The 24194-nt window shown below is 35.6% G+C and overlaps 1 protein-coding gene and 1 pseudogene across 1 annotated transcript; one reads left to right on the top strand and one right to left on the bottom strand.

The window, feature by feature from the left end:
* The first annotated feature begins 10864 nt into the window (after nucleotides 1–10864).
* LOC111373115 lies at nucleotides 10865–11884 on the top strand. Its single transcript, XM_022995599.1, has 4 exons — nucleotides 10865–10973; nucleotides 11139–11320; nucleotides 11448–11540; nucleotides 11672–11884. The coding sequence occupies exons 1-4, from the start codon at nucleotides 10865–10867 to the stop codon at nucleotides 11882–11884; spliced, it is 597 nt and encodes a 198-aa protein (XP_022851367.1).
* Nucleotides 11885–16347: 4463 nt separating this feature from the next.
* LOC111373114 lies at nucleotides 16348–21758 on the bottom strand (annotated as a pseudogene).
* Nucleotides 21759–24194: the final 2436 nt, after the last annotated feature.

Below are 24194 nucleotides of genomic sequence, written 5' to 3'. Positions count from 1 at the left end.
CAGCTTCCTCTTCTTAGTCTCCTCAGAGACTTTCTCTTTGCCCCGAGGCTCCTTAGGCTTCTCTGGCCTCTGAGTAGATGCCTCTTCCGAGGCTCTGGGAGTACAGTCCTTGGACAGCCGCTCAACCCTGCCTCGGACCTCCTTTGCCCCACTAGACCCGGGTTTCAGAGGCCTCGCCTTCGCAGTAGAAGTGGCCTTCAAGATGGAGGCCATATCCGGAGCCGAGTATTCCCTCTTCTTGAATTTGTCTGCAACACATGTCAGATTAGCATCAGCACAAGAAACATTGAAATGAAACATCAAGTGTTGGAGCCCCATACCTCTGGACGCCATAAGCCCGAAGTCCAAGAAGTATCTGCTTCTATCAATCAGGTGATCGAAGTGCCGAAGCTTCAGAGGCCTCTTGTAAATGTCCTCTATCACCTCGAATTCCTCCCTGCTGAGCTCGAACCTCGTACTACTATCTGCAAAGATGAACCTCCAACAGTTAGACGAGTAAATACTCTGATTTCAAAACACAAGCAGAGGTTGGGAGACTCACGAGCTTCGTAGTACTGGGTCGGCACTGTGCATGACAGGGCTTTGTCACCCTCCACTGCCTGCCATTTACCTCGCACCCAGAACCAGGACTCCTTCCACCCCTTGATAGAGGAAGGAAGTCCCACCACAAAGGGTGCGTGAGCCCCCCAAGGCGTGAGGTAGTACCACCCCCTTGCCTCCTTCCCAATTACCCGGGGCTGGAACAGGGTCATAAAGACATGAAGGGGCATGTCCTCCCCAAGTGAAACTTCCTTCCACAGGAAGTACGAGCCGACCAGCTGGCTCCACCCATTCGGCAGAACCTGGGTCTGCGACAGCATAAATTTCCTAAGCACCTCCCTAAAGAAGGGGTGCAAAGGAAGACGCATACCTGCTTTGAACAGGTATTCACTCACGGCCATGCAGCCGAGCCTCGGATAGCAAGCCCGCTCGTTCGGTTCGGGGACTAACATCTCTATGTTATGAGGCACACTGTACCTCTCCCTAAGCTCCCCCAACCTCTTCCCCATCATGTTTGAGGGCACTCTAGAAGCCCCCCACTCCTGGGTATAATCCACGTCCTCCTTGGCCATGGCATACCTATCCACCTCGGACGTCCCCCCATGACCTACCCCGTGGTCTAAAGACGCTACAGTGACAAGTTCCCTACCCGAAGTGGACTCCATTGTTTGAGGACAAAGAATAACAACGGTTTTTTATGCAAACAATACCTAAAAGAGTTCAACACAAACGGAGACCGGTCGGAATCTAATCGCAAACAACCTCAACGCCGGAAAATGGGAAATTTGAGAGAGTTTGAGAATGCAAAGTGCTTAAGATTTCTGGAAAGTAGAATTTTCTTGCCTTTTATAAAGATCCAAGGCGAACCCCACCCGTCAGATCAAATCTCAGTCAATCCGAGCCCTCCGTTTTAGATCCAATCCGAGGCGTTGAATTCAAACAGTCTTTGAAATCCTACGCCTCCTATCTATGCGTACCTCACACGCACCTCTCCAGCGCGTCTGCTTCTGGAAATGCCAGCTGCTCTCATAATTGCATTTTTAATTCGTCGGTGCCAGCACATTGGAAGTCGTAACGGTTCAGCTACCTTTCCTCGAAAACAAGCACAAAACATCAAATCATTGGCATAGAGACCAAAGCATAATCATTACATTGGACCTCGGCTTCTTCACGTGCCATTCAGCATTTAAGCCTCGCAGGCTCGGTTTCACACCACCTCGGCTCCTCATATGCCATTCAGCATTTAAGCCTCGCAGGTTCGGTTTCCCAACCACCTCGGCTTCTTCACGTGCCATTCAGCATTTAAACCTCGCAGGTTCGATTTTCCAACCACCTCGGCTCCTCATATGCCATTCAGCATTTAAGCCTCACAGGCTCGGTTTCCCAACCACCTCGGCTCCTCATATGCCATTCAGCATTTAAGCCTCGCAGGTTCGGTTTCCCAACCACCTCAGCTTTCTTCAGACGCAATCAGCATTTAAGCCTCGCAGGTTCGGTTTCCCAAACGCCTCGGCTTCCTCACACCCATTCAGCATTCCAGCCTCGCATGTCAGCATTCAAATCATGTAGGTTTCGGTCCCCCAACCACCTCGGCTTCTTCAGCATACACCTACACCAAAACTTCTCTAACTCCAATCATGATATAAATATCTATACTTGGACTTGGTGGACTATTATTTGGGGGTTCAAAAAATTTTTACTCTAAAGTCCACGCATTACATTAATGATTATACTTGGACTTGGGGGACTATTGTTGCGTGTTGTCACACCTGTCCTACCCACCTGGGCCAGTGGCCCACTCATCCTGATCCACGTGGCATTCCTGCCGAGGTGGGTTATATCCGAACTGCTTCTAACCGAGGCCCATGGCCCGAGGCGTGGAAGCCTTTAGTTGTAGCTGAGGTCCTCAAATGGACGAAGCCCCAAAGTTGATGCGCGAGCCTCAACCACAAGGAAACATCCTCCATGGTCACTTCTCCCAAGAGATCGCCTGCACGGATCTTATTCGAATGACTGATGGAACGTTTGTCATAAGCATAAAGGTCAAGTCTTGTCACTAGTATGAAGGACCTGCGCAAGCAATAAATGCGCCGTAAGCTAGCAAGTCAAGCCCCATACCTAAGAAAAGACGTTTGAACTAAAGAGATGAGGCCACGTGTCACTTTATCCAAGGGCTCCCATTTCATATGTATCACTATAAATACTTCCATTGTGTAATGTCAAAGGCTAATGCAAGAATCAATACATAAAAACTACATTTTCCTCAACTCTCTCCATTTACTTGCACTACACTAATCGAGTCTATACATTTCTGCATATACATTTGCGAGCACCGGTTGGTAATTATTGTACAATCGGATTACGAACAACCCGTCGGATCCCGAACGTCACCGTCCCACGTCGTTGGGCTACTCCCACGCCCCTTGAACCGTTCGTTTAGACCGTCCATGTGTCTTAGCGTGTTGAACATTTGCCCACGCAAGCGTGGGTGGGACCGACATCTGTTGGCGCACCTTTTGGGGTCAACAAGGACCGTTATGTGTTTTCTAAGTTTAGACCGGTGTATAATAGCTCTATGCATGAAAATTTCATACCATCTATGTTCGGTATATATTTTCATGTTTCATATGTATGTATGTATGAAGTTACTTAAATTCTGTAAAAATATTAATTCATGTACTTATATGTTTATTAAGATTTTGTCTCACACTCCACTTTATCCACTTTCAGGAAATTGATGGTTCGTGGCAATTAAGACATGAGAGGGCTGACGAATTGACAAGTGAAAGAAACCTACTAGGCTTACTTTTATTTATTTAAGAACATATTTAACTATTGGTTTGATATTAATATTGCTAAACTTCTAGTATTTTATTTTACGTTGATGTCAATTTTTTTTTTTTTTTTTTTATGTATTCACTCTTACAATTTCATGATATCATTTAAATAAATTTCAAGAATTTGAAATTGCAATACGATGTTTAAGATATGATTTTAGTGGAACTCGAACTTTAGAACTCAGGTCGCTACACATGGAACATTTTCATTTGCTTTTTGTGGTAAATATTGATCCATAGGTTGAGTCAAAGATAAAGGAGACCGCTAAAAGGCTTGAATAGAAATTGACCAAAGAGATTGAAGGCAGATGCAATAGCAAAAGTTGCTCAGGCAAAGTTGGATAACGAAAAACGTATCCGGAGAGAGCTCACAGGGTGGGAGACAGAGGCGGACCCAGCCGTTTTGGGTTGTGGGGTCAAAAGTTTAATACATCGTATCTTTTGTTATGGTCGATCATTTCACACACCATTAAGAAACGAAAAACTAGGCCATGAATGCTTAGAAATGATATTAAGAATGCAATATTTCGTTTTCATTTTGTATGTATTAAAGTGGGTCGAAAACAAATTAAAACAACCAAAAAAAAAAAAAAAACAAAAATTTTGTGCTAGGCCATGAATGCTTAGAAATGATATTAAGAATGCAATATTTCGTTTTCATTTTGTATGTATTAAAGTGGGTCGAAAACAAATTAAAACAACCAAAAAAAAAAAAAAAACCAAAATTTTGTGGGGTCATCTGACCCCACATGACCCCATGTGGATCCGCCTCTGGTGGTAGATAACCTAAGAAGCAAGCAGAAAGTCCCCAGTGTTCTATTTTTGATAAGATTACATGGAACACGTATATTTTTTTACTCTTTATTTTTTAGGTGCAAACTAGGTAGCATATTGAGAAAGAAGGAAATATGTTGATAAATTGTCATCATTCGCCTTCAGAAACATTTCAAACTCCAGTGTTACATAATGTCAGCCAATATTGTGCCTTGTTAGTGTGACTATTATGGGATTATTTGATTCCCATTTTTTCTAAAATATATTTTTCTCTCTTCTTTTCAATCACTCATTTTTCAATAGAATAATATTATACGCAAATTCAAAATTTTTTCTTATTTTTTTAACTTCACATTCTCTATTAATTTACTATTACAAAATGCAATTTTTCAATTTAATGGAGCTCAAACAAGTCCTATATATTCAATAGCTAAGCTACTTCAATAAGAAAAAATGCAAAAAATTTATTGCTTTGAGGTCGAAATTTACTCCCTTAAATAGAAAGTTTTGAGTTTACAATGTGCAAATGTTGATGTATTGTCCCAGTATATGTCAACGTATTCCAGAGTCGAGTCAATTACTTCTCAATGAATGTGAAAACTTTACTACACCTGACAATACGGAAAGAAGTTATGTCTTTTCAACACTGAACATATATTTCACATAAATCATAAATAATTATTTGTGAAATGCACGCCCCTCTCAACTCACAGCACCACGCTTGAACCCTTCGACTTCAGTAACAGTAGTAAACTTTTAGGGTCATTACGGTCAAAGGTTTTTATAATTTTGATTGAACTCTTTCCATGCATTTTTTTTTTTTAAATAATGAACATTAAACAGATCATAGGAGTAAAGCTTGCGGTTTAGCATTCTATTTATTAGATTATGTTTTTTATTTACTTATGGGTCGAGTTATAATAGTTTGTTAGGAAAGCAAGGACATAGGGTGAAATTTTAACCGAAGTTATGACAAAGAGGCTTTGATATTTGGCTTGAATTTGATTAAGAATTTATAAAAATTCAATGAGTTTGTTGGTCCGCATTATTTTCTTGATGCAATCCACTACATCAGCAATATTGTGTTTTAGGAAAGAAGCAATTCGTTTGGAAAATTGTAATATCTTAAATTAATGGGAAAGAAAAGTCAACTATGTCCAAAAAAAAAAAAGAAAAGAAAAAAAAAGGAAGGGATAAAGCAAAGTTGGTAGGCACTGGAGTAATATATATTAACCAAACTCATACAAATTCAAAACCATTTTAAAACATATACAAACATATACAGAGAGAAACAGAAACAGGGAGAAAGAAAGAGAAAAAGAGAAAGACAAGAGAGAAAAGAGAAAGGAAAAAAAAGGGAAGAATGAGAAGAAAAAATAGAAAATTTTAGCCAATGTGTTAGGAATTAAGTGGTTTATATTATTAGGCTTGAATTCCTTAATTTTGAAAGGTAAGTAAAAAGTTACTTATTGTCAAGTTATGTTTAATTTTATAGTTATTAAATTGTTAGATCAAATTCAATTTTATTGAAGGGTTAAGTATAATAAACTATAAAATTGAGTAAAATTAAAGAAAAATTAGTTTTAGTGATTGAAGAGATTTTAGAAATCGCTTAAACGTGAAATGATTAAATTTGAGTATAGCCTATTTAATTAATAAAATTACTTAAAATAATTAATTGTTAAGTTAAAAATTATATTATATTTCAGGCGGCGATAATGACGTCGGAACAGCTTACCAACCGAGTTGATTTTGGCGTATATAGTTCTGTGAGTAGAAAAATATAAATATTTTTAAAATATTTATAAATTTAGTATATTGTTAAAGTATGTGCAATTATATGCAATTATGTGTTCGAATTACATGGTTATAATGAAAATATTTTTTATTATAATACATGTGAGATTTCAAATATTGTATATGGTACATTGTGAATTGGAATATGAGATATGATTTTGAAATCGATCAAAAAAGTACCCGTGATTATATATTTTTTCTAGTTCACTGAGGGACTTTGGTTGTGTTCTATACTACATAGAGGGGTCTTGGATCGGGGATGAAGGGGTCTCGACTGTATACATATAGTTCACTAAGGGGCCTTGACTGTTTTAGAATTGATTATGAGAGGTCTTCGAGACTAGCTTTCGTTCACAGAGGGGGCTAAAGGCCCGTGATGAAAGTTCTTAGCTAAACGGGCAGATTACATATTTCAGTCAAATGATACATTTTTGGTGGATTTTTCAGCAAGTAGCATGGTTATCAGCTGATATTCACATCATGATTTTTAGATGATATTTTACGACCTTATGTGAATATTTCACTTTTTGGCTATAATTACATGATGATAGCTTGTGAATTATCAAATAACATGAATTTGATTTTCAATAAAAATGTATAAATGAAAAGGTATATTTATTTTGAACTTCTTCACTCACTGAGTTATCAACTCATATATTTTTCCACTTTTTTTCCTCATCAGGTAGCAGTTGAGTATCTGGGCATCTTTTGGACTTGAGTCTTGATTTTGGAGTCAGAGCCACACGACAGAGTTTGTTAATATGACTCATTTCATAGAACATGTAGTCAGTGTTTTAGAACGCATATTCATGTCTAGATTTGATTTTGCATCACTTGCAGATAGTTATGGGGCTCACTATGTATTTTGTATTCATATGTACATTTCATTTTATTTCTTGGTAAAAGTTAAGATTTCGACCTATCTTTATTGTGTTGTGTTATAGTTTGGGATATGTGTGTAATTGATCACAGGTTGGTTAGTCCAGTTTACAGGAGAGTTAATGTCGAAATTTTGTTAAAAATTATGTATAAAAAGTGGTATATTGTACTTGTAGTAGCCTTGATGGTGTGTCCGACTTTTAGTTGGTATCTATCATTAGCGCATGCCACGTCTAGGTCCATTATTGTTACACGGGACTGGGTATGTCAATTTGGTATCAGAGCATGCATTAGAGTCCATAGGTTTGCATTGTACATACATACATTCTGATGTTTAACATATCATGCATAACTGTAGGTGAGTCATGCCTCGTGGTGGTAGAACTCAAGGGCTCCAAGATGTGTTGCCCCAATCTCACATTGCTCCTGATAGAGATGAATAGAGAGAGCCCGAGAGAGTAGATGAATTAGTTCACCAGCCTCCTGAACAACGGGGATAGGGAAATGTAATTGGAACTGATCCTATGGCTATTTATAGAATTGCTATTGTCGTTGCATCTGCTATGCGTAAGACTCATAGAGATTTCAGTATTGAGAGGGCTACAAAATTAGGGGCTAAAGTTTTCACTGGCACAGCCGATTCTATAGTTGCACAGGCATGGATGACCAAGATAGAGAGGGTATTTTATGTTATGAGTTGCTCAGATGATCGGAAGTTGCGTCTTGCCACTTTCTTATAAGAGGAGGGTGCATATGATTGGTGACAGTTGGTACGGGGCACATATCTAGACCCTTCCATCATCACTTGGACAGAATTCAGATGTATCTTTTATGATGCCTATTACCCTCTATCGTATAAAAATGTAAAGCAGGAGGAATTTTTGAAGCTAGCACAAGGGCAGATGATAGTTGCAAAATATCAGGTGAAATTTATTGAACTTTCAAAGTATGCCCAAGTTTTGGTAAGCAATGAAATTGATAAATGCAGACGATTTGAAAATGGGTTAAGAGAAGAAATCCGGTCAGTAGTAACAGCTGCAGGCTGGAATGAATTTGGTAAATTAATGGAATTAGCTTTGAGAGTAGAAAAGAGCATTTCTGATAGGCCAAGTGGTAGAGAACAAACAATGTTCAAGGCAAGCAGTAGTCACACAATGGCGAGTGCTTCTAACTATAGACTACCTCATAGGGACAGTAGAGGATTTTGACCTGGTGTGTCTAGTTCGGGTCAATTCAAATCTCGATCATGGGGAAGTCAGGGCCTAGATTCAATCACAGTACTGTACAGTAGCCATCCAGCCTACTCACACTCAGGGCTCTTCCCAAAGATTAATTACTTTGAGATAGGGCGAGAGTCCTACTAGAACTAGACTTCCCTAGTGTTAGTTATGTGAAAGACCTCATCTTGGCATGTGTCTAAAGTTCAAAGGGAGCAGAGTCTGTTATCATTGTGGTCAAGGCGGACACATTAGAAGAAATTGTCCAGTTCTATCACAGGAGAGTGGCATAGTACAGAAGATGTTTCCTTAGCAGAGTGTTGGTAGTACAAGACAAAATCAGACTCAGACAGATGATTCAGTTAATAGAACAGGTGCAAACAGTATAGCCCAGTCTAATATTGCAAGCGGTAGAGGTACAAAATCAAAAAGTCAGGCAGGACGATCGAAGACCCAGGGAAAGATTTTTGTTAAACTCAGCAGCGGCAGAGGAGTCACCAGATGTTATCATGGGTATGTTGTCTATTTTTGATAGAAATGCTCATATTTTGATTGATCCTGAATCTACACATTCTTTTATGTCATTTGTATTTGCTTTATATGCGAATTAAAAGCCAGAACTTTTAGGCAGTTATTTGGCAGTTAATGCACTAGTAGGAGAATCACTATTAGCAAACAATATATATTTAGATTGTGGGATTAAAGTAATGCAGAACGAGCTGAAGACAAATTTAATACCTCTTGACATACATGATTTTGATATTATCTTGGGTATAGACTTTCTGGCAACAAATCGAGCTTCAGTTGATTACTTTTGCAAGGAGGTTGTATTTTAGATAGCCAGGACAGCTTGAAGTTATATTCAATGGAAATTTTAACGTCTTGTGTGATATCTGTTATTGACGCTAGAAGATTACTCAACAAGGGTTGCCATGCATATTTGTCTCATGTGGTTGATACAGATGTTAGCAAACTAAAGCTTGAAGACATTCTAGTGGTCAAGGATTTTCCTGATGTATTTTTAGAAGAGTTACCAGGCTTACCATCAGATAGGGATATGGAGTTCACTATAGATCTAATTCCAGGAACTGCACCTATTTCACGGGCACCATATAGAATGACACCAGCAGAATTGAAAGAGCTAAAGGTTTAGTTGCAAGAATCTGTAGACAAGGGTTTCATGAGACCTAGTATATCTCCGTAGGGAACATCAGTTTTGTTTATGAAGAAGAAAGATGGCATCATGCGATTGTACATAGTTATAGATAATGGAACAAAGTGACAATTCGCAATAAATATCCTTTACCACGTATTGATGATCTGTTTGATCAGCTTCGCGGTGCTACAGTATTTTCAAAGATTTATTTACGTCCTGGATATCATCAACTTAAAACCAGGGGTAGTGATGTGCCAAAAACTACTTTCCAGACAAGGTATGGTCATTTTAAATTTCTCGTGATGCTATTTGGGTTGACTAACGCACCAGCAGCATTTATGAATATGATAAATAGAGTGTTTCACCCATATTTAGATAGATTTGTGATTGTATTCATCGATGATATTTTAGTATACTCTCATAATCACGATGAGCACACAGAGCATCTCAGAATAATTTTGCAGCCTCTACGTGATGAGCAGTTGTATGCTAAATTCAGTAAATGTGAATTCTGGCTTGATAAAGTTGTATTTTTGGGACATGTCATATCACAAGAAGGAATTCATGTTGACCCGTAGAAAACTGAGACAGTGGTAAAATGGGAAAGGCCTACTAATATGGCAGAAATTCAAAGTTTTCTTAGCTTCGTTTTGTAGAGGGATTTTCTAAAATTGCTCAGCCTTTGACTAGTTTGGCTAGAAAGAATGCTAAATTTGTTTGGAATGAAGATTGCAAAAGAAGTTTCCTCGAATTGAAGAATCAATTAGTGTCAGCTCCGATTCTTACCCTTTCATCTCCCGGTGAAGAGTTTGTGATATATAGTGATGCTTCACGTCTGGGTCTTGGTTGTGTCTTGATGCAAAATGGGAAGGTTATAACGTATGCTTCCAGACAGTTAAAGAAACATGAACTCAGTTATCCTACACATAACTTAGAGCTAGCTGCAATTGTCCTAGCCTTGAAGATTTAGAGACATTAATTGTATGGCAAGAGATGTCAAATATATACAGAACACAGAAGCTTAAAGTATATTTTTGACCAGAAAGAGTTGAACCAGAGGCAAAGAAGATGGTTGGAGTTAATATAAAATTACGGCTGTAAGATTGATTGTCATCCAGGGAAGGCTAATGTAGTTCCTGATACTCTCAGTCGAAAAATATCGAGTCCTATCACCTAGACTAATGCAGTATGTTCATCTTTGTTTGGTGAGTTCAGAGCTTCTCATGCTCAATTATCAGTTACCAATGTAGGAGCATTGTTTGCCAACTTCCAAGTGATGCCTACTTTAATTGACACAGTTAGAGAAACTCAAACTCAAGATCCAGTGTTGAGCAAATTGAAAAAAGAAGTTAGTAAAGGTAAGCATACAGACTAAACTATTTGAGATGACGGAGCTTTAATTATGGGAAACAGATTATGTGTTCCAGATGATTCGAAATTGAAGGGAGAAATTCTAGAAGAGGCATATATTCAGCTTATGAGATGCATCCAGGTAGTACAAAAATGTATCGTGTACTCAAAGAACACTATTGGTGACATGGAATGAAATAGCTGAGTTTGTATCCAGATGTCTCATTTGCCAGTAAGTGAAACCAGATCGTCAGAAAACAACAGGATTGTTACAAACGTTGCCTATTCCTAAATGGAAATGGGAACACATTACTATGGATTTTCTATTTGGACTTCCATGGACTCAGAGTGGACACGATGACATATGGATCCTTGTAGACAGACTGACGAAGACTGCTAGATTTTTGCCTATTAAAGTCACTCGTTAGATAAATTGGCAAAAATATATGTTGATGAGATAATTAGTTTGTATGGGGCACCATATTGTTTCAAATAGAGATTCTTCTTTCACTTCTAAATTTTGGCCCAGTTTACAGAAAGCTATGGGTACTAAACTTCATTTCAATACAACTTTTCATACACAAACAGATGGTCAGTCAAAAAGAACTATTCAGACTTTGGAAGACATATTACGAGCTTGTGTACTACAGTTCAAAGGGAATTGGGATACTCATCTTCCTTTGATGGAGTTTCCTTATAATAACAGTTATCATTCGAGTATAGAAATGGCTCCTTTTGAAGTATTGTATGGTAGAAAGTGCAGAACTCCAGTAAGTTAGGATGAAATTGGCTAAAGAAAGTTATTGGGTCCTGAATATGTCCAGATTACTGTTGAAAAAATAAAGATAATTAAAGAAAAATTAAAGACAACCCAAGATAAACAGAAGAACTATACAGATAGATGCAGAAGAAATCTTGAATTTGATGTTGAGGATAGAGTTTTCATGCGATTGTTGCCATGAAAAGGTGTTATCAGATTTGGGAAATGAGGTAAATTGAGTTCGAGGTATATTGGCCCATATGAGATTTTTGAACGCATTGGTCCAGTTGCGTATCGATTGGCTTTGCCAACAGAATTGTCCAAAATTCATAATGTATTCCATGTTTTGATGCTTCGTAAGCATATTCCAGATCCATCTCATGTTTTGGAATCACAACCAGTAGAGCTGAAAGAAAATCTTATATGTGAAGAGGAACCAGTTCAGATGTTGGACAAAAAGGAACAAGTCTTACATAGTAAGACTATTCATTTGGTTAAAGTCTTGCGAAGGAATTATGCTATGGAAGAAGCGACATGGGAAAGTGAAGAACAGATTCGTTCTCAGTATCCCTAGTTTTTTCGCACTTAGTCAATTGAATTTCAAGGACGAAATTCTTTTAAGGAGGTGAGTTTGTAATATCTTAAATTAATGGGAAAGAAAAGTCAACTATGTCAAAAAAAAAAAAAAGAGATAAAGCAAAATTGGTAGGCGGTGGAGTAATATATATTAACCAAACTCATACAAATCCAAAAACATATACAAACATATGTAGAGAGAAATAGAAACAGGGGGAAAGAAAGAGAAAAAGAGAAAGAGAAGAGAGAAAAGAGAGAGGAAAAAAAAGGGAAGAAGAAAAAGAAAAAAATTAGAAATTTTTTGCCAACGTGTTAGGAATTAAGTGATTTATACTATTAGAGTTGAAGTCCTCAATTTTGAAAGGTAAGTAAAAAGTTACTTATTATCAAGTTATGTTTAATTTTATAGTTGTTAAATTGTTAGATCAAATTCAATTTTATTGAAGGGGTTAAGTATAATAAACTATGAAATTGAGTGAAAAAACTAGTTTTAGTGATTGAAGAGACTTTAAAAATCGTTTAAACGCGAAATGATTAAGTTTGAGTATCGTCTATTTAATTATTGAAATTACTTAAAATAGTTAATTATTGATTTAAAAATTATATTATATTTCAGGTGGCGATAAGGACGTTGGAACAGATTACCAACCGAGTTGATTTTAGTATATATAGTTCTGTGAGTGGAAAAATATAAATATTTTAAAAATATTTATAAATTAAGTATATTGTTAAAGTATGTGCAATTATATGCAATTATGTGTTCGAATTACATGATTATTATGAAAATATCTTTTATTATGATACATGTGGGATTTCAAAGATTGTTTATGGTACATTGTGAATTGGAATATGAGATATAATTTTGAGATCGACTAGAAAAGTACTCGTGATTATATATTTCTTCTAGTTCACTGAGGGGCCTTGGCTATGTTCTATACTACACTGAGGGGTTTTGGATTGGGGATGTAGGGGTCTCGACCTTGTATATATAGTTCACTCAGTGACTTTGGCCATATTCTAGAATTGATTATAAGAAGTCTTTGAGATCGACTTTTGTTCACGGAGGGAGCCGAAGGCCCATGGTGAAAGTTCTTATCCCGATGGGCGGATTACATATTTCAGTGAGAGGGTACATTTTTGGTAGATTTTTCAGCATGTTTGATGTGATGAGATTATAGCATGGTTATCAGCCGTTGTTCACATCATGATTTTTAGATGATATTTTACGACCTTATGTGAATATTTCACTTTTTGGCTATAATTACATGATGGTAGCTTGTAAATTATCAAATAACATGAATTTGATTTTCAGTAAAAATGTATAAATGAAAAAGTATATTTATTTTGAATTTCTTGACTCACTGAGCTATCAAATTATATATTTTCCCACTTTTTTCCTTATTAGGCAGCAATTGAGTATTTGGGCATCTTTTGGAGTTGAGCCTTAATTTTGGAGTCAAAGCCACACAACAGAGTTTGTTAGTATGACTCATTTCATAGAACATGTAGTCAGTGTTTTGAGACGCATGTTCATGTTTAGATGTGATTTTGCATCACTTGTAGATAATTATGGGGCTCACTATGTATTTTGTATCCATATGTAAATTTCATTTTATTTCTTCATAAAAGTTGAGGTTTCGGCCTATCTTTATTGTGTTGTGTTATAGTTTGGAATTTGTGTGTAATTGATCACATGTTGGTTAGTCCTGTTACAGGGAAGATAATGCTGAAATTCTGTTAAAATAATGTATAAAAAGTGGCAGATTGTACCTGTAGTAACCTTGATGGTGGGTTTGACTTTTGGTTAGCACTATCATCAGTGCATGCCATGCCGGGTCCATTAATGTTACACGGGACGGGGTCTGTCAAAAATGCCTTTGTATATATAATAGGAAATTGTTAAATCAAATCAACCTCCACCTGTTATATGCATAACCCGACATGTGTGTAAACTCGTGTAAACATAGCAAACTCATGATTGGTTCAACTCCCAACCCATAGGGTCAAGTATTCCTTTCTTCGCTCGAGAGATATATGTTTTTCCAAACTCATTCTTTTCACTCAATTTTTTCTAGGTGTGTTCTAAGATTAAAATTTAGTTAATTCTAGTCCTTACCTTCTTTTAGCTTGGGTAGATCTCACCATCACAAGTTCACACTTCAACAAGTAGAGACTCTCCTATTTTTTTATTGTTTCAACCTTTTTGACTAAACTAAACTACTTGTCTCACATTAAAGGTACAACTCTATCAACCAAATGTCTTGGGATTTAATCAATGCATTTTTAGTCTTTCACTCACTTACTCTCTCTCTCTCTCTCTCATTTACTTTCTGTATAACCCATGTAGCGAGCTTTAAGTCGGTGACTCTCAAGTCAGTTGACCTTAGAGAACCTGGTTTTAAACCCTTGAGGCTTATTCACTTGAGTTATAAAAGCTTATGAAGATGATTTTTATTAACTTCTCTTTTCTTGTTTTCTATATGACCTCTGTAGCGAGTTTTAGACCAGTACCTCTTAAGTCAGTTGACTTTAGGGCACCAGGCTTTTAAATACCCTTACAGACTTACTTGATTGAGTAACAAAGGCTTTGAGAAAAGTGTTATTCACACACAAATTAATGCTATGCCCATTTCCTTAATTGGGGCAATTTTGGCACCTTTTTGGTAATTTGACCATAACTTTGACTTCGATTATCAGAATCGCTATTATGACCCAAATTCGGAAAGCTCTCTCCAACGCGCACGTCGTGATCGTTCGTTTCCTTTTTTCTAAATGTTGGAGAATCCGAATTGAGCCAAATTTTTCTCAACTTACTTATTTTATTTCATATTTATTTTGGTATGATTTTTAGGATTTTGTTATTTTTGATAATTTTTCGATAATTTCGTGTTTTTACAGCTATTTAACCCCGCTTATGAGTTAATTTTCATCATTCTGCATTAATAAATAAAATTAAGTTAATTTCAAAAAATTTCTCTGTGTTCTAAGGTGTTTTCTTTCGTATTCTCTTTGTGAATCATCGGTTACAGCTAGCTTGCAGGATAATGGCTATCCTGCCCGGCGTCAACAGATGAGGAGATACACAAGCTGAGAGAAGAGTTACATAAAGCTAAAACTAGATGTCCTATTTTATGAATGTTATACTTTGGGGGAGAACTACATATAAACTTGCAAACTTTGAATTGGTATACTCATCTGCTCTGTAAATGCATTCATATTGTTGAGGTAAAGGGTAACTTCTCTTCATGTTTCAATTAGTTTTGGAACCTTGTTAATGATTTAGACAAAGGAAAAAAGAAAAGGTTGTTGCCTTCTTCACATTTAAATACATCTCAAAGTCCAGAATCACATTATGTTATTCTTAAAAGTTCAGGTGACTATTACAATCTAGTGTTGTTTTATGGGTTTGAAGGGTACTTTATATTCCTCGAGTTAAAATAAAATTCATTTTGTTCTATATATTTATGAGCCTCCTTCTTTTCTTTTCTTTTTTTTCATTCTAATATGTGAGATTTAATGTACTATTTCTTGTTAAAGCTTAGCATGTTTGACTAAATTTAAAAGTAAAAGTAATTTAATTTGGTAGAAAGTATGTCTTTTGACTCACCCTTTAGTGTCCAAAGAGAATGTTTGGCTATAAACGCATAAAGTAAAAGTTCCTCTTATGAGTTGCTATACTTGAAGTTCCTTTATTTTCATTTGCTATAAACTCAAAAAGTTACTCTTATAGTCTCGTCGGTGATGTGGGATGTTAACAAATAGTAACACCACAATACCTATGTTTCTCACTGACAAGTGAGCAATGCACATGAACTGGCTTCATGATCCCTGCCTAAATTAGAGGATCAAGGCACAGATTGGGTGGTCATTCTAGGGACAATGAGTGTGTGTGTTGGTTAACGGTCGTGAAATTATCTAAGGCAACTATTAATGAATGAAGATAATGGTCTACTTTTTTTGTGCATTTATAATTAAAATACTACGAACGTAACATTTTACTAATACGGACAAACTTAAGAGGGGATCAAGACCTACCCCCACCAGACACTTACCCAAGGCTGAGGTTTGATAACTTAGTACCACAAAGAAGTAATCGATACATATCTCCAAAACATAAAGTTCGACAAGCGCTAGAAGAAAGCACTTATAATGTTAGTCTTATCTACCCCCAAAATGCATGTTCTCTCATGACATTACCTGCATTGCAAGAAGAAGAATAGAAGTCAAATGAAAAAATAATTTCAATTTCAATTTTCTCTGATAATCTTCCACTGCCAAAGACGTTTGTTTTGCTATTTTACATGCTCAGTTACTACACATTTTTAATACATTAAAAATTTTGAGATCGTTACTTGAGCAAAATTTCTTCACGTTATTTGAGCTTTAATCATACTATCAGTGTTATATGATGCACAATGAGTTTCAAATTAATAATTGTATTTCTGTTTTACCAATTAAGATTTAAGAATGTCTTAGAGAGACAGAAGAAATTAGAAAACTTAGAAATACGTACTCAAGATGAAGGATCTTCTTGTCACGAGTAGGATAAGGTGCAGCGGGCATTTCCTCCGTCAAATCCAGTTGAAGATTGTGAGAAAGATAAGCCTGGATCGCCTCGAAGTCATTCCCACCAGGTATCATGCTTAGTTGCTGAATCCTTTCAGTTTCTGCTACCTGGGATTTTAGAGGATATTTCTGTGTGTATATATAAATTTTTGGTCGTGAAAAATAAATTATCTTTACAAGGCATGGAAAACCCAACTTTCAGTCACCCAATACGGGAGCTCTCTATTAGGCTAAAAAGGATCAAGAATTGTCTTCACAATATATCATTAACACCTAGTGATATCAATGGCTCGGCCCTTAATCTCACGAGCTCGGCTCGCGCTAGTGGCGAGCAGAGCTCGACTCGGCCCACGAGCTCGTCATCTTTTTCGTTTTTTTTTAAATAGAGAAAAACACAAATAATGTAATGAAAACATTTTTAAAAAAAATAAAGTGTTAAAAAAAATACAAATAATTTAATGAAAACACTTTTTTCTTTTTTTATTTATATCATGTTGTAATATTTTTTATAAAGTATAAAATATTTATATAATGAAGACAAATTATTTTTTGAAATACATTTACAAAAAATACATTTTTTTCGATTTCTTTCTAAAGTAGATAAAAATATAAACCCTCATCATTTATTCGGACTTGGGACCTGCTACATCAATTTTAAGTAGACGGAGTTAAAAATTGTATACGAACAACTTGTTGTAACGTGTACAATTTTTTTTAAAAAAAATTTAATTTAAAGATTAAAAAATAAGGAAATTTTGATTAATATAACTAAATCAAATATCACTTACCTAATGACATTCAATTTTAGCGTATTTATCTTGTAGTCGAAAATGAGTGTCCTGCCAATTCTTCACGCACATTAATGCTTCTAAAACATCTTCTTTTAATCGGCTCCTGATATCGGTCAAAACCCTTTTACCCGCACTAAAAGCGGACTCCAAAGCAACAGTGCTAACCGGAGCTATCAGCAGATATTTCGCAATTGTAAAAATAATTGACCAACGTCTTTCATACTTTCGCCAGAATTTAATTACTTCTTCTAAACTTTTTTTAATTGTTCTGTTTGTTGGCATATTATTATTGAAGTAATCAATTAATTTGATAGGCATCGTATTTTGAATTGCTGTCGATGTTTGATGAGATGCAAATGTAGACGACATGGTACTAGATGAATAAATTGCAGTTGCATCATATCTAAATGTATTAATGCTTTGAAATAAATTCATTATTTCAGCATCATCTTCTTTAATTTCAACCGAAGGAGTAGGTGAAGAGGATACTCGATTAACATTCGCACCCATTCTTTCCACATATAAATCATACATTCCACATAATGTTTGCTCTAAATTCTTATAGGTGATAGGTGTATCAAGTATTAAGGTTTTACTGATTTGATCAATTACGTATTTAGTTTCCAAAATATTATATCGGGGGTCCATTGCGCATGCTAAAGGAAATAACATAGACAGTTCTTCCCAATATTTTCCAAACTTTAATTCCATAGCAATTATACTTTCACTAAAAGCTGGATTATTTTTATATTTATGAAATATTTTTGTAATTATATAAAGACATTCAAGCACCATACAGCTTGTGGGACAATAAACGCCGGATAAAATCTTTATGGTCTCATAAAAAAATGTCAAAAATCGTTTAACTTTTAAAGCTAAAACCTAATCGGATTCATTCAACATACCATCGTCATCACTTCTAACGTGTTTATTGTTATAAAAATCAGTTATTATATATTCGAAACCTTCACATGACTTTAATAGCAAGTAAGTAGAGTGTCATCTATGGCCTACGTAATGTTTTAGCAGTCGTCACCCCTAGTTCGGTACAAAAATCTTCAAATGCTTGTTTTCTATTAGGAGAGATCGTAATATATACTAATGCATTTCTAATTATTTGAAGTTCATCCTTTATATGTTTTAAGCCATCTTGCACAATTAAATTCAAAATATGACACACATAACGAATATGAAACAAATACTCACCAAAATCAGGTTGAAGTGTCTTACACAATTTATAGACGACTACCTTATTAACACTAGCATTATCAAAAGTAAAAGACCGAATTTTAATCTCATAATTATATTCTCTAATAATACTGATAATAACATTATATATATTCTTAGCATTGTGAGGAAACTCAATAATTCTAAAAACAATAATTTTTTATGCATGCACTAAAGTGTGTCTATATAGTGTGCGATAGCAGCTATATATGCTCTTTTATTAACCCATTCTCATATCTCAGAAGTTAAAGATATAACACCCCCATATTGTTGCGAATTCATAATTAATTGTTGTTTTGAATTATTGAAATATTGTATTGTATCGGCACGAAGAGTGTTTTGACTTACCCCAATGTACTTTGGTTGCAGATATTCTTTCACGAACGAGACGAAGTGTTGGTTGTCTGTAATAGCCAGGCAACTCAGTAGCAGCAAAAAATTTTACCATTTCGGTTCAAGTATTGTCCTTCGAATACACCTATGTGAATAGGGGTGAAGTCATAGAACCGGCACCTAGACTGCCAAATTGCAATTGTGTTTGACCACCTGGAAGAAGTCCATGTCTGACCGCACATTCTTTGTAGTGGCGGTTGAGATGGGTGGTACTAATTCCTTTTTACCATACCAATCTTTGTTGGCAATATTTACATACTGCCTTAGATTCTACAATGTCATCGACGACTTTTTCTGTTGAAATCAACTTAAAGTGATTCCAACATTTTGCTTGCTTTTTGCCCTTTCGCTTTCTCCTCGCATCTGAGGTGTTTAATTTGGTATCTTTGTCCTCATGTTCCACTCTCGGAACGTTAATATCATCCAAATCAATTGGATTTTGGCTTCCCTGACCGTGAATGTGAATATCTTCAGGTATGGGTACATCATTTAGACCGATAAATTCATTTGAAAATTGACTTTGCAGCGTCCTAGGCAATTCGCCATGTGACTCACATCTCGTATCGAATAAGCTCTCAACAAATGAGTGTTGATCCATTTGTTTGATTGTTTATGATGAAATTCAAGTATGAGAACTTGAAAAATATAAATGTAGTGAGATTGTGAGAATTGGATGAATTGAAATTGTAACTGAATAAACTGTAAAAAATGAATCGAGATTGTATATTTTGTAGCACAAGAGAGTAAAAACTCGATAATAAATCTAATAAAAGAGAGTTGAGAAATAAGAAGTAGTGATTGAGATGATATGAAAAAAAGGGGAAGTTAAGGGATATTTATAGTAGAAGGAAAAAAATTAAAAAAAAATTTCAGTGACCAAAACGGTCACTCTTTTTTAAAAAAAAGTCACCGTTTTGGTCACTAAGCTTGCGAGCCACGAGCCTGGCTCGTCTTCAGCTTGACTCGCCTCCCGGGAGGCCTGCTCGGCTCGCGTTCGCGCTCGTGATTTTATGAGCCCGAGCCTCCCACAAGCTGTGATTTTAGGAGCCGACATCCTTATTAGCACCTAATGTTTTTATCCCATTTTCATGGGGATATTTTTGCCCGTTTCCAGTTCTTTCTTGATTTTATAGAGGTTGACACTTCTAGTAATTTATATTTTTTATTTTTATTATTATTTTTTCAATTTGTTAACTAAGCTCACCTTTGCAATGAGACAGGCATTTTCGTGCTCCAGCTGAACTTCCTATTGACAAGACACATTTGAAAACAAGTAATGGCAATCATAAATTTAAAAAAAAAATAAAATTAAAATTAAAAAAATTAGATGATAAAAGATTTATTTTCTGCTAAATTACCAACAATAGTATATATGAAATTAAGTATTAGTTTAAGAAAATTACCCTCTTCTGCAAATGCTCAATTTCAGCAAGTATGAGTTCTTGCTGTCGATGTGAAACAGTAATTATCAAGAATTAGTACGAGCAAAGAAAATAAGCATTTAAGGTATGTGTGTATGAGTATTACACACTTCTCGGAGAAAATAGTTGATTTATATATTTTCGAATGATGATCGATTCTTCTATGTATTTCAGTTTTTTTCTTTTTCTTTTTTCTTTTTTTTTTTTTCCCTCGCACTATATATGACTAATTGTTTACCTTCTTGGATCTGATTCTGGTTATGCCTCGCTCAAGCCTGCTTTTCGGTTGCGTTAACTCCTTCACATTTAAAGATCCCAATCCATCACCCATTAGATGCCTGTGAGAAGTGTGAACTTTTACTTCTGTTAAACAGGATATCAATATAATTTAACATTTCTACTACTTGATCATATGATTGATTAAAGTATTTCATATTCTACCATTGAATTATATAACTTGATGCAACATCTGATCAATCGTGAAGAGTTATAGGAAAAGTTAAGACCTATATCATTACATAATAAATCGAAAAAATCCTTAATGTTCTTTGGAAATGATTTCTTTCTTTGGTTTCATTTTCTACAGGACTAATTGTAAAGCAACGTATGCATACACGACTCTTATGATGGTCTTATTTTCAGATGTTCGAAACATATGTTTTTAATTTGTTTCTTTTTATGATAATCTGTAGGTTGGCAGCTCAATACCCCCATAGAAATTCCTTTTAAGAGGTGCCGCTTTTCCTCAGTTAAATGATGGATTTACCTGTTGGAACTCTGGAGCATCTGTATTTGCTGGCACAACTTCTTCGACTCTTGTTAGTAGAACTGCATTCAAGCCATAAAACGAAAGATTAAGAAAAGCTTGGATATATTTTTCTCGTTGATATTTCAAGAAAAACAGAAATCCAGACCTCATTGAAATTCTTTGATGGTGCTTTCTTCCTTTTATATATCCACAAATTTTTAGTAAAAAGAATAAGAGAAACCAGGTAATAAGAGAACCAGGTACAAAAGTTGTATCCGAAATTAAAATTTGATTAATGCACTTATTCATTAATGACTCGTGCGTCCATCCTTAATTATATGCTTATTAGAAAGACAAGTGTATAAATTTGTGTGTGTCCTGTAACTTATTACAATCTCATTTTACCTGAGCATTAATCTCCTCAGTAGTGTGTGTTTGCAGTATTTGAAGCTGACTTCTTATATCTATTTATAGTTGTCCTAATGCTGCAGATAGAAAGACATTGAAATGCCCATTATGGGGTGGCCTAGTTGGTGGAGTAGATGAGTTCGGAGGCCTTTGGTCATGAGTTTGATTCTCCCTACCAATACTTTCTCGATCAAGCCTGTCGCATAGGGCTTTCCTAGTGCGATTTACCTGATTGGTGTGATTTGTAGGCTATTGTGTTTGTCCGAGAGTTTACTCAGTGCGCACCCGAAGAGTAGTGACTGCGAGTTCCCCCGTCATAAAAAAAAGATATTGAAATTATTAAACACATATAATTGAAAATGTTGTAGTGTGACCCAAATTCCAGTGGGTGTTGGAGTTGTATTTGAAGTGGTATTGGATAGATCAAAATTATGGATTGGAAAAATTATTAAAGCATTTTCGCTAGCTACACGCTTGAGCGAGACCTGTCACTTTTCAAATAGATAAGTTTTGGCCTCTTTTCGCCTCCCGTCGCTCGGTGATGCTTGAGCAACAGTGCTTCTCAACTTTTCGTGATTTGACGCATTTTGAACTCCTATTCATCTACAATTTGGTTTCTAGGGTTATATAACGGCATGTATTGTACACAAAACAAAACATACAACATCTTTAGAGCTTTAGATCTTAGTTGAGAGTATTGAGATCTTGTAAACACAATTACTATTGATTATAGTGGATTTCTTCTCCTATGTCCGTGATTTTTTGCCTTCTTGGGTTTTCACGTAAATCTATGTTCTTTATTTTGTTCTTGTTTATTTCACTATTGTTATAATCATCCAGTCAATTCACAACAAGTGGTATCAGAGTGAGGTTGATTATTTCGCATGTCAATGATGAAGTTTGATATTCCGTTATTTGCTAAAGCATGAAATGTTGTGATTTACATCTATTAATTCTTGTACTTTTATGATTAATTAACACTTAAATGTGCTAAGTACCCTTATATTGTGATTTAGGTTGCATTTGGATGATCATGGCATAAAATAGAAGAAAAGAGCGAAAAAAGACTTAAATGGATGAAATTGAAAGTTCAGGGACCAAGTTGCAAATAATCTCTAGATGAGACGAGCAATGGAATGAAGATTAAAGATGTTGCGGGATCAATTGGACGCAATTAGAGTTGAAGGGTTGAAACTGCAAGAAAAACGATTTAAAAGAATCAAAAATGAAATTCGGAACTAAAATACAACTTTTGGAAGAAATTTTGCTGGGCAACAGCCCAATTCTAAAATCTGGGCGAGCGCCCAGCACCAAAAATCAATTAACGAAGCCCAAAGCCATGTCTGAGCGACTACCCAAGTTTTACCTAGCGATTGCCCAGGTCAATCGCGGCGAGAAAAATCTGGTTTCCTTTTCTGATTGAAATTCTTATGGAAACAAATATTTTACATGATATATATATGTCCCAAATCGCGTCCAAAATCTAGAGAATGCCCCTAACCTTATTTTCCTCTCTTTGTGCTCAAGATCTATAATGTGCAACTAATTTCTTATGCTTGATCGAAGGAGATGGAAGCCTTGGAACAATTATAACTGTGAGATCCACCTGATTTTTATTGATTAATTCATATACTTAGTATTAATCTTCTTCTGCAATTATTTTTATGATTTTTTTGTTTGATTTGTAGAGTGCGCGCTAGGTTACTAATCTCAATAATCTATAGCTAAGTTAAATATCAAATCCGTAATTGTTTGATTAATTTAACTTGTGAAGCAATTATGATTAGTAATTTGCTACTTTGGGTAATTATTAAATCTTAGGAAAAATATTTATCTTGGGTAAATGCAAATGCTTGGCTTATGTTATCTAGTTCATTGATTTCTCTAATTCGTAAAGCCATTATTAAATTAAATTGTCGCGCTTGTTTGGGATTGTTTGATAATGAGGATTAATTAGATTGTTTGTTTCTAATTAATTAAAACTAAGGAGAAATAGGAAAATTATTTCGAATGGAAAATTTATTTTTCACAATGAATGCTAAAATTATGAATTGATAATTATTTGTGGATTAATGACCGGTTATTAATTTCCAACGGTGGATGTTGACTTAGATCAAGGTTTGTTTTATTGCTTATATTTAATTCGGTGAGTTGTGTTATTTCAAGAATTCAAAAACCCCCCATTTTATTTAATTTAGTATAAAAAGTAAATTAATCACTCTTCGTGGGATCAACCCTTACTTTTACAACACCAATTTTAAGAAATATAGATTTTAATTTGGAGCGCTTACGACAGCACGCACCAAATTTTGGCGCCGTTGTCAGGAGTGATTTAGTTTATTTTTGTGTTTTTTATTTGTTCACTTAGTTTTCAATTTTTTTTTTTTGGTTATTTTGTTTAGTTTAGTTTATTTCTTTTAATAGCTTCCTTAATTGTTTATGCCCATAACTGGATCCTCTAACCAAACTGATTTGCAGTACGATCCAGAATTAGAAAAAAAACTTTGCACAAGTTAAGGTGTGGCATTCAACGAAATTTCGAGGGACACATGGCTGGACATCAAACTTCGAAGGAGTTTGCAGCTCCAAATTTGAACCAACAACCTCTCTGCATCACTTTTCCTACTTTAGATGTTTCCACTAATTTTAAATTGAAGTCTGGACTAATACATCTTTTCCCCACCTTTCATAGTCTTGTAGTTGAAGATCCCCATAGACATTTGAAGGGATTCTACGTGATTTGTACAAGCATGA

Source organism: Olea europaea, unplaced genomic scaffold (assembly GCF_002742605.1).
Source record: "Olea europaea var. sylvestris unplaced genomic scaffold, O_europaea_v1 scaffold1073, whole genome shotgun sequence".
Lineage (NCBI taxonomy): Eukaryota > Viridiplantae > Streptophyta > Magnoliopsida > Lamiales > Oleaceae > Olea > Olea europaea.
The sequence above is the reverse complement of the archived record's forward strand: the minus strand, read 5'-3'. Positions and strand labels throughout refer to the sequence as shown.

Bases quoted from the DNA above. Each gene is read 5' to 3' on its own strand.
- LOC111373115 (XM_022995599.1), top strand. From the start codon at position 10,865: ATGGATTTTCTATTTGGACTTCCATGGACTCAGAGTGGACACGATGAC. The intron at 11,321-11,447 runs GTAAGTTAGGAT...AGAACTATACAG, and splicing joins GTAGAAAGTGCAGAACTCCA to ATAGATGCAGAAGAAATCTT. The intron at 11,541-11,671 runs GTAAATTGAGTT...ATGCTTCGTAAG, and splicing joins TATCAGATTTGGGAAATGAG to CATATTCCAGATCCATCTCA.